The sequence below is a fragment of the Ursus arctos genome, unplaced genomic scaffold, assembly GCF_023065955.2.
Source record: "Ursus arctos isolate Adak ecotype North America unplaced genomic scaffold, UrsArc2.0 scaffold_21, whole genome shotgun sequence".
Lineage (NCBI taxonomy): Eukaryota > Metazoa > Chordata > Mammalia > Carnivora > Ursidae > Ursus > Ursus arctos.
In genome coordinates, this window is record NW_026622886.1 from 37,889,644 (window position 1) to 37,905,213 (window position 15,570).

The following is a 15,570-nucleotide window of genomic DNA, read 5'->3' on the forward strand; positions in this document are numbered from 1 at the left end:
GGTCATGGGTGAAGCAGCTTGCCTCTTCTGCAGGGGGGCGTCGAGAATCTGTAGAGATGGTGACACAGGGCTCATCCAGCAGAATTAAAAGGCTGTCTGGTCCAATAACCGCCCACCCATCTCTCCTCTCTGCTGGGGATCACTGGGCCTAATTCCAAGGCCCCTGCTCAAAGACAAGCCTGAGTGGTGCTCTGACCCCCTATTTAACTTTGAATCCCTTCCCCCTCAGAGTCAAGTCATTGGTATCTATTATTCTCCAGGGAATAATTTCGGCCTCGTTGTCATCACTGACTGCAAAGATCCTTCCTGCAACTGCACTGAACTGCTTTTTCTTCAGACAGCTACCGTAATTCCTCATGAAAATTCAACTCTTTTGAAGGTATTTTCAGATAGACATAAACATATTCCTTATATTTTTTCCCTTAGAGTTATTTTTTAGCTATTAATACATTTAAAAAATCAAACACATTTCTGTTGTGTTGAAAATGTAGTTTTCCTGGGTGCATCTCTGGCTCTGAGGAAAGTCTGGATTCCCTATGTCCTCTCCGCCTCTCACTAAATCCATCATCTCTCACCTGATGCGACAGCAAGTCAACTGTTGAGAATGGGCTTCTGAGAGCCCAAGAAGTTACCAAACCGCTTTTTTCCCTACATACTCAGGAAAAGTCCTGGAGATAGGTGAGATGAAAATGAGAGGAGAAAAGCAATTTCAGCCCAGGACCACAAACCGTGGGCCATTCATTGAATCCTATCTGCAGAGTGGACTTTTACCAGTAGGCCACTGGCCCACAATCGGGGACAAAGCGTCTGCTCAGTCACTGGCCATCCTGGAGGCCTGTGCAGTGTCTACGCAACCTTATGCACCCAGGTGAAAATAGGAGACTTCATTCAACACACAGAATCTTTTATCTATTTGATACCAACGATCAAAGATGAAAGATCTTTTAAACTTGAACAGGTGCTGGGTGATACACTATTCATTTGAACCTGCCCCTTTTTGTTCCCCCTATTCTTTTACCTAGTAGGTATAAATTTTTGTTTAATGAAAATTATAAAGTTCTAGGGCAATGGATTTAACTATTTTGGGGGAACAGCAATAAGAGGCAACACTGTATTTGAAAAGCATGAGTTCAGGGCCACCTGAGTGGCTCAGTCAGTTAAGCATCTGACTCTTGATTTTGGCTCAAGTCATGGTCTCAGGGTCCTGAGATCAAGCCCCACGTCAGGCTCTGCATTCAGTGCGGAGTCTGCTTAAGAATCTCTCACTTCCTCTCCCTCTGCCCCTCCCCCTGCTCATGCTCTCTCTCTAAATAAATAAAATCTTAAAAAAAAAAAAAGCATGGGTTTAGTGTTTTAACAACTGTAACTTCCTCAGCAACAAAGACAATAGCACCTAACACTTCATGTGCACTCCGCACACGAGGCACTATGCATAGTGCTTTACGTGAATGATCTTACCAGTCTTCACAACAATCCCGTGAGGGAGGCATCACAATTACTGCCATTTTACACACGAGGAAACTGAGACACAGAGTAACTTGCCAAGGATACTCAAGATAGGTCTGTGATCTTTGTCAAGCTGTTCTCATTTCCAAAGTAGGGATAATTATAACTTTTACTGTCTGTTATGAGGGGCAAATGAGAAATTGGGGGCAAAAAGCACTTTCTGAATTGTTTTTTCTCTTTCTTGGGAGTTTACAAACAATGCAGTCTGCCAAGTGTAGAGGGAAGGACCTCTCTGCTATCACAATGTAAGATTCTACCAGAGATTATATCAGCTTGTCTCACTTTCTGTTACACATTTGATGGCCAGAAAAATGGGGCCCTGTATCTTAGATGCAGAAAAGTGCGTTTCCCATAGAGTTTAGGGGAACAGGAGAGTGCCCCTTAGAGAGAGAGAAAATGGTACTAACTCTCCCCAGAGCATGCCCTGGGACAGGCATGCACGGACAGAGGGTGTTTTAAAAGGTAGGTTTTAATGCTGTTTAGTTAAGGTATGGCCCATACATCAGGAGACCCCTGTTAGTGAAAAGATAGTTTGTTACTCACAGTTCCCAAGAGTCGGGGGCACATCAGGCCATGCAGGATGACATGGGCGAGCACCAGGGTCAGTTAGGAAGAAGGAGGAGAGGGAGGAAAGCATGGGCATGAGCTTTCATTGTGGTTTCCACGTGAAGGAATAGACAGGGCAAGCAGTCTAGAAGTGGCTAGATGGAATAATTTCAGCAGGGTCGGGGTACAGGGGCTGTCCAGAGTGGTCAGGTACCTGGCCCTGGGGTCATTAGGATAGACAATATTGACCTAGAGTGTAAGAGCCCAATAATGAAGGTGGTGGGGTGTGGGCTTTGGATTGGTTGGTTTGCATATGAAAGGCACACTTGCAGAGGAGTCCTCTCTATCTCTAGGAATTTTAGATAGTCCTGAGAGAGGCAGTCTCTCCTGAGTCAGCAAGTCCACAAGAGAGCAAAGCATCACAAAATGCAGAAAATGAAAAACCCGTTTAAAACACAGGGATTCTGGAAAAAAAAAAACAAACACAAAATAAAACCCCAAAACAAATAAACAAACAAAACCCACACAGGGATTGTGTGTTCTGATCTCAGTCCCAGGCAGAGTCTTCTTTGGTCCAAGAAAATCTATAATTCAAGGGGTATACATAGGCTAGTAATGAAAACAGACAAGCAGATCAGACAAGCAGACAAATATGGTGGTCAAGTATGGTGAGTACTATGACAGAGGTGGGCTCAGCATGATGTGGAAGCAGCAGAGACCGGTTTCTAGAGTGCTGGGTCACAGAAGGCTTTCCAGAAAAGCTGGATGTTTGAACTGAATATGGAAAGACACATAGATGTCAGCAAAATGAAAGAGAAGAAAGGCATTCCAAGCAGACACCAACACACGTGAACACCTGGAGGAATGAAACATGGAAATTGTACGAGGAGTTTGATATGGTTGCAGTAAAGACAGCATGAGGGGCAGCAGGGTTTGCAGGTGAGGAATGAAGCAAAAGAAGCTTACTTTGTGGGTCAAACTGAGAATTTAAACTTTATCATGAAGGCCACAGGAAACCACTGAAGGACTGAATATAAGAGAGACACAGCCGTGCATCTTAGACAAACTAGCGTGGTGGTAGGGCATGTGTGTCCCCTGAGCGTCTACGTAAACCAAGACTGGAGGCTGCTACGGCAAAAAGGGAGGAGAGCCTGAGCTAATGCAATTTCAGTGCTAGATGAGAAAGGGAGCACATTCAAGAGACACGAAGACAATCTAAACTTGGTCAAGTCAAGGTCACAAATGAAATTCACATTATAATAAACACATATTTAACTACTATGAACAGACATTTGGGAAATTATTTATTTATTCCTCAAACTAAATCTGATTGTTTCCTTCTGTTTTGCAGATTTTTAGGTGATACAGAGACACTTTATCTGTATCTGCAATGGGCCAAAAAAAAAAGACGATACGGTTAAAATTCAGACACATATACTTATGTATGTAACATACATAAGCCACCGGATTATTTGGCAACACCTAGAAAAGTAACTGGGAATTTTAGATCACTTGAGTATCTGGCATTGGAACAAAAAAGTGACAAGAAGGAACACTCAACTGGGGTTCTTAGGAGAGCTGGGTTCCAATTCCATCTTTGCCAGCCATGTGCTTTTGGGAATGTCATTTACCTCTTAGGAGCACGAATTTCATCATCTGTGAAATGAAGGTGTTGGATTAGATGACCTCCAAGGTCCTTCACACTCTAAATCCTGTGGGTGGACACAGTGTTTGACTCATCAGAAACCTCTGCAACCCATCTAAGTGATTTTCATTCTGTTTATTTGGGCAATTAGGGTAATGCTCTAACAATCATGATTCAATTTCAGTTTTGCACCGTGTAATGTGACCTTAGGTATACAGCTTAGTCCTGCTGCTAATTTGTGGGCAAAAGATTATTCTTAGTTCTTTACAGAACGTACTCTGCGTGGAGTTAGCTATTTGCACAAGCTCAGAACTAGTATTATCATTAACATCAATCTATCAAAATTAGCCTTTTGTTTCCCAATATACAGTTAACTATGTATTGAGGCGTTTCTACATGGAAGGCAAAGGGGGCCTCAAATTACTACCTACTGGTCATTCGGGACTGGACCGTCTCCACCTAACACTTCTCAGGATTAAAAGACCGTGGGGAAGCAGACTCTGCTGGATGGCCAGCAGCTGTGAGGCGGGAAGGTGCATACTTGCTGTCAGTGAATCACGTTGCTGAAACTTCTGAGATCTTCAAATGAGATATGCTTACACCCTGGGAGAATCTGGTTTAACTAGGATTTCCTTTTGCTACCCGAGCTTGAAGACTCAATGAAAAAAGATCTTGAACTTCCTCCGTTGCCCTGAGCCCCAGAGAACAGCTGCTGAGGGAAGGGGCTGCTGTGAGTGCAGACCTCCCACCGCAGGGAGAGTGATGTGGCTTCCCCAAGTTAAAAATCAAAGACCCCAATTTCGGTGCACTTAAGAGTCGATACTTTAATCCCAAAGACTCTTGTCTCCCAACTTCCCTTCATCTTGTAGTTTGAAGCCCTGGGGGAAAGTGTCTGAGATAAGGAAAATGCATGTTTCCAGTCCCCTGATAGTATCTGGAAGCGAGGGATGGAGAAGGATAGAGAGAGACAGGAGAAGTGTACCATCTGTATCAGGGGGCCTAGTAGAGGTGTCACCTTCTCTCAGTCCTCCCTGTACTGTTTCTTGGGTAGCAGATTTCCTCACTTTGTCTTTCCACCTCTCTTGGCATTTTTTTACTAGGCTTAACTTTATTGGGCAGTGGACACTCCAATGGTCATAGACTAGGTCTATGGCCAAGTGCAGGCATGTCTGCTAAGGGTCCCTTCAGGACAGGAAGTTTGAAGAGGAAATAAGGAAGAAGATGTCTTATTTCGGTCTTCACTAGAAGACGCCAAACTCATTCTGTAGATTCATTCAACAAACACTGTGAAATAGATGCTTAAGGCCAAAGTCTCAATATATATATACAAAAAAATAGATGATTTAGGAATGTGACTCCTTCCATGGAAAATTTTATTTGGTTTTTATAACCAAATAATCTTCACTGTATATGTATATAAAAAGTGAAAGGTTATTTAATGCTGATAGATTGAAAGACCAATTGATTATGTAACACAGTTCCTTCAAGTAAGTGCCTCACAAGAAAATTTATAACCTGAAAACTTCAAGTGCCATGTGGTGTTTTGTGTGTTGAACCAATAAATTCATTAAAATAACATTGGGTAAACCCAAACACAACACAATGAAATTTCTAACACAGCCCACATTAACCAACCAACTTTAAAATAATATCTTTGTTATGTACTAAGGTTAAAAATTCAGCAAATTCTTTATATTTTTTCCACTTGAGATCATGTGTGGTTTTCTCCTTTCCTGAGAAGTACACTTTTGTGGCTTTTTTGATCAAAGGCAGGTTATTTTTGCAAATAGACATCTTTTGTAGAGGTCCCTGTTCTACTTAATCAAGGTTTCAAGAAAAAAGAAGCACAAAAATATTTACCAGTTTTTTAGTGAAACATAAAAATTCTTAGGTTCTTTTCTGAGTGTCGACTTTGGAAAGGAAGGCATGAATGTAAGGTTAGCCATCACTGTGTGTGTGTGTGTGTGTGTGTGTGTGTGTGTGAGAGAGAGAGAGAGAGAGAGAGAGAGAGAGAAGGAGGAGGAAGGAGGAAATAAAGGAATTTGGCTGCAAAATTGAGTAACAGTTTGAAACACTTGGCTTCCAGTTGTGAAAGATGAGCAACACTGGGGAAAAGGCTGGGCTAACAAGGGACCACTTGAAGAAAGCTTAATCTCAGCTGGCAGGCTGACGAGGAAGGTCAGCTCAGTGCACGCGTTCTCAGCTGGAGTTGGGCTCCCTTTGCCAGGACAATTGTTTTCTGCATTTCAGCTTCTGAACTAAACGGAGGGTGCCTTCACACAGCCAGCTCCTCAGTCTCCTGCCTTGAAAGAGTTGGCTCTCGGCTGCCATGCCATGTCAATGTTATGTATCATTTCCACGGAGCAAGTGGCAGAAAGGAAACCGTGTCTTACTGGTACGTTGGTGCCATGAGTGTTAGTGTGTGTGCAGGAGAGAGATTGCTTTCTGCCCCCTTGACAACCACAGTTCTTGTTAGAAGATGAAACCAAATTCCCTCTGAAGGCAAGGAGATAAAATGAATACAGAAAAACTGTGTATACCTCACAAACGAGACACTTGCAAGTGACTGTTAGCATAATTTTAAATTATTCATGGTAAAACAAAACTAGAGTTGAGAGTGGGGTTTTAGGAGATTTCAGAGATTATATCTGTATGTATCCTACATTTTCTTTTCTTTTTATAAAGATTTTATTTATTTATTTGACAGAGAGAGACAGCCAGCGAGAGAGGGAACACAAGCAGGGGGAGTGGGAGAGGAAGAAGCAGACTCCCAGCAGAAGAGCCTGATGTGGGGCTCGATCCCAGAACGCTGGGATCATGCCCTGAGCCGAAGGCAGACGCTTAACGACTGCGCCACCCAGACGCCCCATCCTACATTTTCTAAACATCAATTCTTACTTGGTGAGGTGCTCTTTATACTGAATATAATTTATAATTAATTGGCCAGCTATTGGTTTTTCATATTGGTGACTTTGCGAAACAATAAACGATTAACACGCATTAGATTTCCAGCAGCAAATAAAAGACTGATGAAATAGGATGTATGTTTAGGAAGAGTTTTTCTTTGTTCGAAGGGGGGAATTTTTCTTTGATTTATCCAGATTTCTAATTTACACTGAAGTCTCTATCACTGGCCTTATTGTTAAACCATGCACAGTTTACAGATAGATAAGTAAACAAAACTTTGAAATAATTTCCATTCTGAATGAAAAGATAATACGGAAACGTTTATGACATCAATTCATCTATCAGTTTTAAAGGTGAATTCAAACTCAAATAAAATTTGCCTGTTAAGAAAGTTCATCTCTCTCTGACTTGCGAAATAGTTCCAAAGAATTCGCTACTTTATTTGACACATAGATCTGGTCATAGACCAAAAAAAAAAAGAAGTCTTACTCTTGACTTGGAAGGTATTATTCAGCTGATCACTCTTTAGGTTACTTAAGCAGCTATTACAATTTATCTTTGACTTGGGGACAAGAAAAATTGTTTCTGTGGTAGTAAGAAAATGGATATAAGAAAAGATATCTACTCAACTTAAACTATTGGTCCTCAGCTATATAATGTTATTCTCACTTTACTGAAAATTAAAAATTGCACTTCCCAGTTAGTTGAAAAAATATTTCTGGTATTAGAGTTTCATAAATTGTGTTCCTGAAAAAAAAAAAGTGCCGAAATATTTCAGCACCAATTACAATTACTGTGAGGCATAACTATAAATTAGAAGGCTGGTTTTCATTGTGTTTCTGGTAAACTGGCTCTGAAGATAATTTCAGAGAAGTCCCCAAACACGTGGAGCAATTGCAAATATCCCTGAATAAGCCGACAGGCCTGCAAGTTAGGGATGATAATAGTATCTCTGTCACAGGGTGTTTGTGGGCGTCTGAATGAGTAAAGTACTTAGCATAATGCCTAGTACTCAGGAGGAACAATATAAATGTCAGCTGTTATTACAATAAAGTGATTGAGATATGTAAATTATGGTGTGTTTGTTAAAATAAACAACTCATTGCATCCTCTAAGCTGAATACAATTTAATTGTATTTCAAGTGGGGCTGGGCCACAACCTTGGAGAGCCTCGTGTGGTTCTGTCAGGAGCAAACAGCAAACGGGCCTCTTTTCGCCACTGGGACTTCAGCAGCTGGCTCAGCCAACTCCATTCACTCCCACACTGTCAATGTCTACCGAACATCCCGTAAGTGTCAGGCACTGGTGTGGATGCTTAGGTTATAAAGTGGAAAATTTCCTACCCTGGAGGAGCCCACAGTCTAATAAGGAGGATAAACCCTGAAGGAAAGAGAGCTCATCATCACATCCTGAAGTGTTATTCCACTTGACCTTAAAAGGAAGACCGTTCCACGGACACGGTCCATTCCTCTGTGTCCTCTCAAAGCCAATTTCTGCTTCTCCAATCCCAGACTTAAACATTGAGAACAGGGGTAATAAATATATGAAGGTACGAGAAGGAGTCCAGCTTGTGAAGCATCTTTTATACAGCTCTTCTCCTACTGCGGACACCCTGTTCACATTCTTTCAGTATTACCACTAGATAATGTAATTCCATCGCTTGAAATCAAATGACTAATGTTCTTCTACCTACCAGTTTCAAATAAGGCATTTCCATTGGGCTCTACCAATGTAATTAAAAAAAGTCACTGGGAGAGGCAGAAGAAAATGCCAGGGATTTCAAGAATGGGCCTGCCTCCTACCTCTGGAGAACAAAATTAATTTTGAATTATGAAAAATTTTATGAAAAAATTCCACCCTATAGCTTATGAAATATTCCCCTTTCCCGTAGAAAAGGAGTTCCCTGGGTGAAACTGACTGTTGTAGCTGGCTGTCTATAATGAGTGAATACAAATGTGGATTGAAGCTGACAGAGACGGGAATAAAAGAGTTGCAGGAGGTTAGAACTCATGGATACATCTAACAAATGAAATTCTGCTAAGAGACATCAAAAATAGCGACAGGACTAGATAATCGGCTTGTTTTCTTTGGTATGTAATATATCAGTTGTGGCTCTGATGCCTGTCTGATTCGTCCTTGTGCTATTAAATGAGACTCTAAAAGAAAACATTGCAACAGGAGTGAAGAGGTTGAATCTCATAGGAAGGAATTTGCCTTCTCATGAAGAACTAAATTTACCAGAAATATCCACTTGTGGGGTGTTTATGAAGAAATGTACCATTTAGCATCGTCCTAAATTTATACAAATAACTGAACAAAAACAAAAAATACTCCACAGAATTGCTCAATGCAGAGCTCACTACTGTTTTTCATTTCTATCTTATGGCATATGATTTGGATTAATTGGAAACATACTTCATTTTATAGCTAAAATGACTTAAATGTATGAGTTTAATAGAAAAAATATAAAAAATGCTTTATTAAGGTCAGTAGTTATTAAGTATCAGTTATAAAACTACAAATATTCTGCAATGTCTTTAATTATATGACAGCTTTTCAGGGTTAATTGCTTACAAGGATTCTACTTCTATGCCTTGACAGATGCCTTGGAAATTAAAAGAAAAAATCAAATAGTTCAGTTAAAAAACTTAACTATGAGAAATCATAGACCAGTTTAGTGTTTTTGAACTTCTTCAAACGCATCCAAATGGGAATGGTTCCATTATCAAAACACATTTTATTTAACTACAAAGATTCTTCTTTTTAATTCTAATCTTCTAATTCGTTTGTGATTGCTATCAGAGCTCCTTTACTTTGAAGAAAACGCATAAGGACAAAAAAAGACTAAAGATCTGATTGAAGATCATATTTCTTATATGTAAAAGTTCATTCTTGTCACACAAACTCTGTCATGCACATGTTGATCATATTCAATAAAATACTTATTTTAAATCTACGCCACAAAATTGTTTGAATCAGAACCACTGCTTAGAAAGAAAAAAAAAATCACTCGGAATAATTTAGTCAATGAGTTTCAGTAATTGCCCCCATAACAAAAACACTACTAAAACAACCCTGGGAATCCTGGAGAAAAAGAAAGAGCTTCTTTAAAATGAAGAAAAGTCATTGACATCATTCTATTTTCAACGAATTTTGAAAGCAGTCTGCAGAGCAAACTACATAAATTTTGCAATTGATCTAAATTTTAAGACTGTTATAACAGCTAAAGGCTTTTGTAACCATTTCTAAACTACAAACATTTTCCTTGATTTAAAATACTTTTCTTTGCTTGCAGGGAAGCAGAAATACATTAAACCATTTCAAAGAAGATTCTAAAAATATTCTTTAATTTTGAAACTGCATCTTAAATGCTTAAAACATATGTATGACACTAGGGCCATACTTAATTAGTTATAATTGAGGGTTTTGATCAGTTTTTATTAATACCAGTTTTGCTAACTATGTGTAAAATTAAATTTTGTTATAAAGTTACATATGGAAAAGTAAGCAAGCTACACAAAAATTAAAAAAAAATAGTCATTCTCCTGGCTCCTTTGGTTCATGTGACATGAATTTGCTTGTGGATGAAATGTTCATGTCTTTAAGCAACAGCAGGAAAAAACTCAGTTTTCATTTAAAAATAAAATGGCTGTTCTGGATCAATAAAGAAAAGTATATTTTCTATACTAAAACAATATTAGGATGTTCATAAGGATTTAGTTTTCCATCTGGATGCCACACTAACTGGATGAAAGACATATCTAAGTAGCATAGGGGAAATTATTTTTAAGACCCAATTACCAAAAAAATGTTCACATTTCATGCATTAAAATAATTTACGTATAATACGATTATCTGCTAGAGCTACTTAATCTCTGACAGATCGTTACTGGTAGATTGAGATGGAGTAAACACTGTAAACAATTATTGCCTGCTTTTATGTCTAAACATTAGTGTTTTCCTTATTTTAATGCAGAGGGAGCTTTATTAGCCTATTTATTATTTTGTGAAATCAGAGCCCAAAACGACTGGAAGAGAGAGAGAGAGAAAGAGAAGATTAAGATTGAGATTTTCCAGTGTTTCCACCATGTTCAGTGGTCCAAGTACAGATCTACTGGGGAATGCAGTTCAGTAAGAAAAGAGAATTAATATTAATGTTTAGACTGGCTTAAGATCGAGCTTTTCTGGGGGAACAAAGATGATAAAACTGCACATAAATAGCTCTTGCCTTATAGGAAGAGGTTCAGGAAACTTTCTTTACCTACGAGTCTGACTAGCCAGCTATCAGATGATGGCAAATCCATTTGCCAAATACGTCCAGCTGCAACTTGCCGTCATCAATCTGGAGAAAATTAAATGCTTGTTCTTTTGTGGGGAGGGGAGGAAGATTAAGAGATAATATTTTGACTCAAATAAATGGTGATAACCTACTAAAACAATAAAAGATAGTAGTCTGGCTTTTTACCCACATCAGTCCTTGGCACAGTTTGATGTTCTCGCCAAAGCTTCATTACGACGGGGCCCCAGCGGTATGGAGCTGGAACTTCGTGATCTCTTTCAAGACCAAAGGGAACTTATTTCTTAAAATAAGGAAACTGGTACAACACATGCATATGTATTTGAATATGAGTAAATAAAAATTTCTCTTTTAGGTTAGGAGTGCACAAGGGAAACAGAAATGGTCAGATAATTCTAGGTGTAACCAAAAGAGGGCACCATCTACCCTTAATGTCTGCACAGCGTTCCTGTGGTTGGAAAAACAAAACCCAAAAAACTCCAAAAAGCCCCTCAACTCCTCCGCCCCCTACCCCCAAGAAAGGGCATCCCGTGGCTCCTGACATTTTGTACTCGATAAGGAGACCAAATTCTGAAACCGCACTTTATGAAGAACATCGGTTTGGTTATTTGCTTCAGGACTGATTTCTACATTTAACACTCATGGTGCCTGACGTGTTAGCCACGAGAAGCAAGTATTTAACATTCACTGTGACACTTTTCAGATGCTTCGAAATTAATATTTTATAGGGCACTGAGAAAATTTCCCCTTAGGCCAGAGTACAGGTGATGATCAAACAGCACGAGAAAAAGATGACAATTAACTTCCTAATGCTATCTTAACTCCGAGGGGTTATCTATAATGATAGATAGATAAGGAACGGTGGCAGTAAGATCTCCTCTCACATGGAGGACACAGTTAAATGCATTTGAGGTATGCGGGAAATAATCTGAAACAGCATTTGATGCCAACTTTTAGTAACAGAAGCCTAACAAATGTTCAGTCTTTCAAGTGGGAGAAAAAAGCACCCTGACATTACTCATAAATTTATTTTCTGTATCCTTAAACATGTCTTATGACAAGCGCATGATTTAAATCGATCAGTGTTTGGAGGGATTGCACACCTCCCTTGTATCTAATCAATTTCTTCAGGGTGATGAGGAAGAATAGTTCCAGGCTCTAAAGTGCAGTTGCCAAACTGCTCTCAAAAATTCACTCTACAGAAGACCACATGATTCTTGAAACAATGAGTTTTGCATTTTAACCAGAGGCTGGGGATGAACATTTCACTTAGTAGTAGAGACAGCTGTTGAGAAGGAAGAAAATGTGAATTCTTAGAGAATGGTCATTTCCATCACTGTAAACATATCACTACCACATGCAATGAGTGCAAGTGGAGGAAAACCTGGTGGGGAAAGAAATAATTTTATCTTTTCAACTAAAGAAAAGCACCCAAGATAGTTCTAGGGTAGATGAGAAGGGGACTGCCATCTGCTAACACTATAATCTAGCAGGATGGTCCCCTCTTTTCAACGCAATATTAAAGCAAATAAAAATTTTTTTTTTTTCTCATTCTGTCTCTAGAAAAAGAATCACTATCTAGCGGAAGGAGTTGTGCAAGCCTCTTCATGTTTCTTTTCTCCAGAAAACAACTAAACAGAGGAAAGAACGAGTTCACACAAACATCCCAACTCGCTCCTGCCAAGGTACATCAGAGAAGCCGAAACTGGGATTGCGTGGGCTTGGGGTGGGCTCACCGTAGTAACTCGAATTAAAACCTAAACGTGTCACTTTGTGACCACCTCGTGACCCCTTGTTCAGAGTACCTCTGACCCTCGTCTCTCTGTGCCCGAAGGAACCGAGCCGCAGACACTCCATGGGTTTGGGGGAAGTAGTCACCCTGCCCCCAAGAATCGGGTTCCTCCTAGGTCACCTCATCTACCCAACCACCTGTTATCCTTCGGGCCTCGGTTTTTCAGAGACAACATTATGAAATGAGCCGTTGCCTGCTCTTCGCGGTTGGGGCTCTGGAGGCTGTGGTGGGGGTGGAGGTGGGGGGAGGATCCCCGAGGGATGACAGAGAGCTTTGGGTCTCCTTTGGGTTGTCGGCGCCGCTGTTTACCCGCCCCGCCGCCTTCAGCCCACTTCCCTTTTCCTCCCCGGGAGGAGGAGATGGTTAAAGATTACACCGTGGCCGCGGGCACTTCAAAGGGCGGCTTGGGCAGCCAAAGGTAAAGATAACGTTCTGGCAGCTCTAATCAGGGTTTGTGGTTGCCACATTTTAATCACTTCATTAAAAAAAAAATAGAAAAAGGCAGAAAGAAGAGAAAAAGGAAAGAGCAAAGCAAAGAAAAAGGTTACATCACACGTTCGTGCAAGGGATGCACAGTAAGTTCCTTTGGGGCTGGGCAAGTTGGAGTTCTCCTTTGGGGAAACTTTTTACAGCCCGTGTCTTCGTGGAACGCGGCTGGACACGGAGGGGAGGTTGGGTCAGGGATCAGTTGGGCAGGCTTAGGGGCGCAAATGTCCACACTGCAAGCAAATGCCTACACCGGGAGCCCTGCGACCTGCCTAGAGCTGCATCGGGAAGCGGCGACGCACTAGCGCTTTCCGGGGCTTGCACTTGAAGCCCTTTCTCTGTGGGCCCAAAAAGTGCGCTCTTGCTCCCCCTGAGACACGTGCATTTCCCTGGGGCCCAAACACGTCTGTCCAAGATGCCCTCTGCAAAGTCGCCCGGTCCCTTCCAGACGCCCAGGCTGGTCCCCCCCGATCTGCCCCCTTCCCGGAGCGGAGCGGGGCGCACTTACAGGTAGGAGGTGAAGACGCTGAGGTTGGAGGGCAGCTCCGAGAGTCCCAAGTCCGAGCAGTCCACCCTGAGCAGCATCCTGCCGTCGGGCTCGCACTGACAGTGCGCGGGGCACCCCCTCAGCAGCGCGCCGGGCCTCGGCGAGCCGCTCACGGCCGCCAGCTGCAGCAGGACCGGCAAGGACAGGAGCACGCCAACCGGGGAGGTGTCCATGGTGCCCCGGCAGGGGGCCGGGAGCGACCCGCGGTCGGAGGGCAGCGTCCGGGTCGCCGCGGGCCTCTGCCGCTTAGAGCGCGCCTGCGGCGCTGGGCGCCGCGCTCCTGCCCCACCGCGGGGGCGCAGAGGAGAAGCGCCGCGGGGCTGGGCCGTGCCCGCTGCCGCCACGCGGGCCTCGGCAGCGGCCCTGGCTGCAGCCGCCGCAGGGGCAGAGAGCGTTGCTGCTGCAGGCCGCCTGCTCGGTGTGGAGCAGCATCTCCGCTCGCACGCTTGTTTTTTAAAGCGCTCCAGCCCGAATTGCGCGCCCAGTGACGTCAGCGCCGCCCGGCTTCCCAGGCACCCCCCGCCCGGCTGCACTCTCCCTCCTCCGGCCCCCTCCCTCCTTTCCCGAGCGCAGGCTGGGAGGCGGCTCGCGGCGAGAGGTGCAGGCGAGTTCTCGGCGCGCGGGCTTGGCCGCCGCCGGGCGGATTCCGGTGCTCAACACCGTGTGAGGGCCGGGGGACCCCCCACCCTCATTCCCCTCTGCGTCGTGGCGACCCAGATCCGAGAGCCCAAAGGGACCTGCCTGAGGGACACAGCTGCGCGGAGACCGAAGGATGCAGCACGCTTCCTCCAAGCCCACTTCAAATAATGGAAGGAATTCATGGAGTGATTAAAAAAAAAACAGACTAAAATTCAATCCAGAAAAATAGTTAACCGTTATCAGGGTAAGGAGGCACGCATTCCCTGGCGAACGATGGGTGGCCTTTTTGATCCTTACCTCACAACACACTGTCTAGCTCGCTTTTCCCTAAAATCAAAGTGCCGGGTTAATGGCTAAATAAATACGGCTCGTGAGCAAGGACTGCAATTCGGCCTTCCTGACTCTTGGGGCGAGAAGTCGAAGTGGTTATTTTTTGAAGTGTTTCAGGATCCCCTGGAAAGTCACCTTTAGTAGAAATGCCGGACAGACCGGGGGCTGTTTGCTTTTGTTCGGGGAGGGGCTTTTTCTTGCCCAGTGCCCCCAGCCTTCTCTAAGTGCAGTCCCGTCCCCACCCCCCCCCCCCACCCCCCCGCCCAGGCGAGAGGCAACGGGCTCAGGGAGAACCTTTGCCGAGTACCAGTGCAGAATGTGTGTTCTCACCCGCTTCAGCAAGTGCCCTACGCTGAAACTACGGGAGAAAGGAGGACGTAGGGCTTTCTTGGAGAGAAGGCCTCAGCGAGAGAACAAGTCACACGTCTCCAGACCCGAGAGAGTGGCTGAAAGAGGTGACAGCCCAAGCCTGCCATATCAACTCACAAAAATGCACAGTTTTCTCTTTAGGGCACAATGCCTCCTTGTTTCATGAAGGTGGAGAACCCTTTTGGCTCTCAAGGCCTCTCTTCGTCTTCTTCCACTTAGCCTTTCCCACCGAATTTCCCATATAAACTTCAGAATTTTACAATTGGGAAGTTCTTTTTCTTTTTTGTTAGGTGTGTTTCCCCACCTTCATTGAAGGAGTGATCCCCACACCTGGCTGATTCCCTGTGGAGCTTTTATGATTAATATAGGTACCTGGACCTCAATCATGAACATGTCCTTTTCCTGGGTGAATCCCGTCATTCGCAAGTTTGTGATTCTCTGAATTAGATGGAGGGGCAGAGTAGCTAAGAATTAGAAACTCCATCCTCCTCGCTTTGCAAATAAAG

At 43.1% G+C, this 15,570-nt stretch overlaps 2 protein-coding genes across 3 annotated transcripts in view; one reads left to right on the forward strand and one right to left on the reverse strand.

Annotated features, from left to right (window-relative positions):
- Positions 1-14,082, reverse strand: part of LGR5 (leucine rich repeat containing G protein-coupled receptor 5) — a 123,588-nt gene extending 109,506 nt beyond the window's left edge. Inside the window, exon 1 of the mRNA XM_026500022.4 lies at positions 13,688-14,082. Coding sequence (XP_026355807.2) covers positions 13,688-13,899 — 212 coding nt within the window. The 5' untranslated portion in view covers positions 13,900-14,082. The remainder of the gene's footprint in view (positions 1-13,687) is intronic.
- The window catches only part of TSPAN8 (tetraspanin 8), a 221,067-nt gene continuing 218,665 nt past the window's right edge, over positions 13,169-15,570 (forward strand). The window contains exon 1 of one of the 2 annotated variants that reach the window (XM_057316262.1): positions 13,169-13,268. The gene's annotated coding sequence lies outside the window, so the exon portion shown is untranslated. Of the gene's footprint in view, positions 13,269-14,179; positions 14,610-15,570 lie in introns of those variants that run through there. The other variant, XM_026500024.4, reaches the window with a different exon arrangement.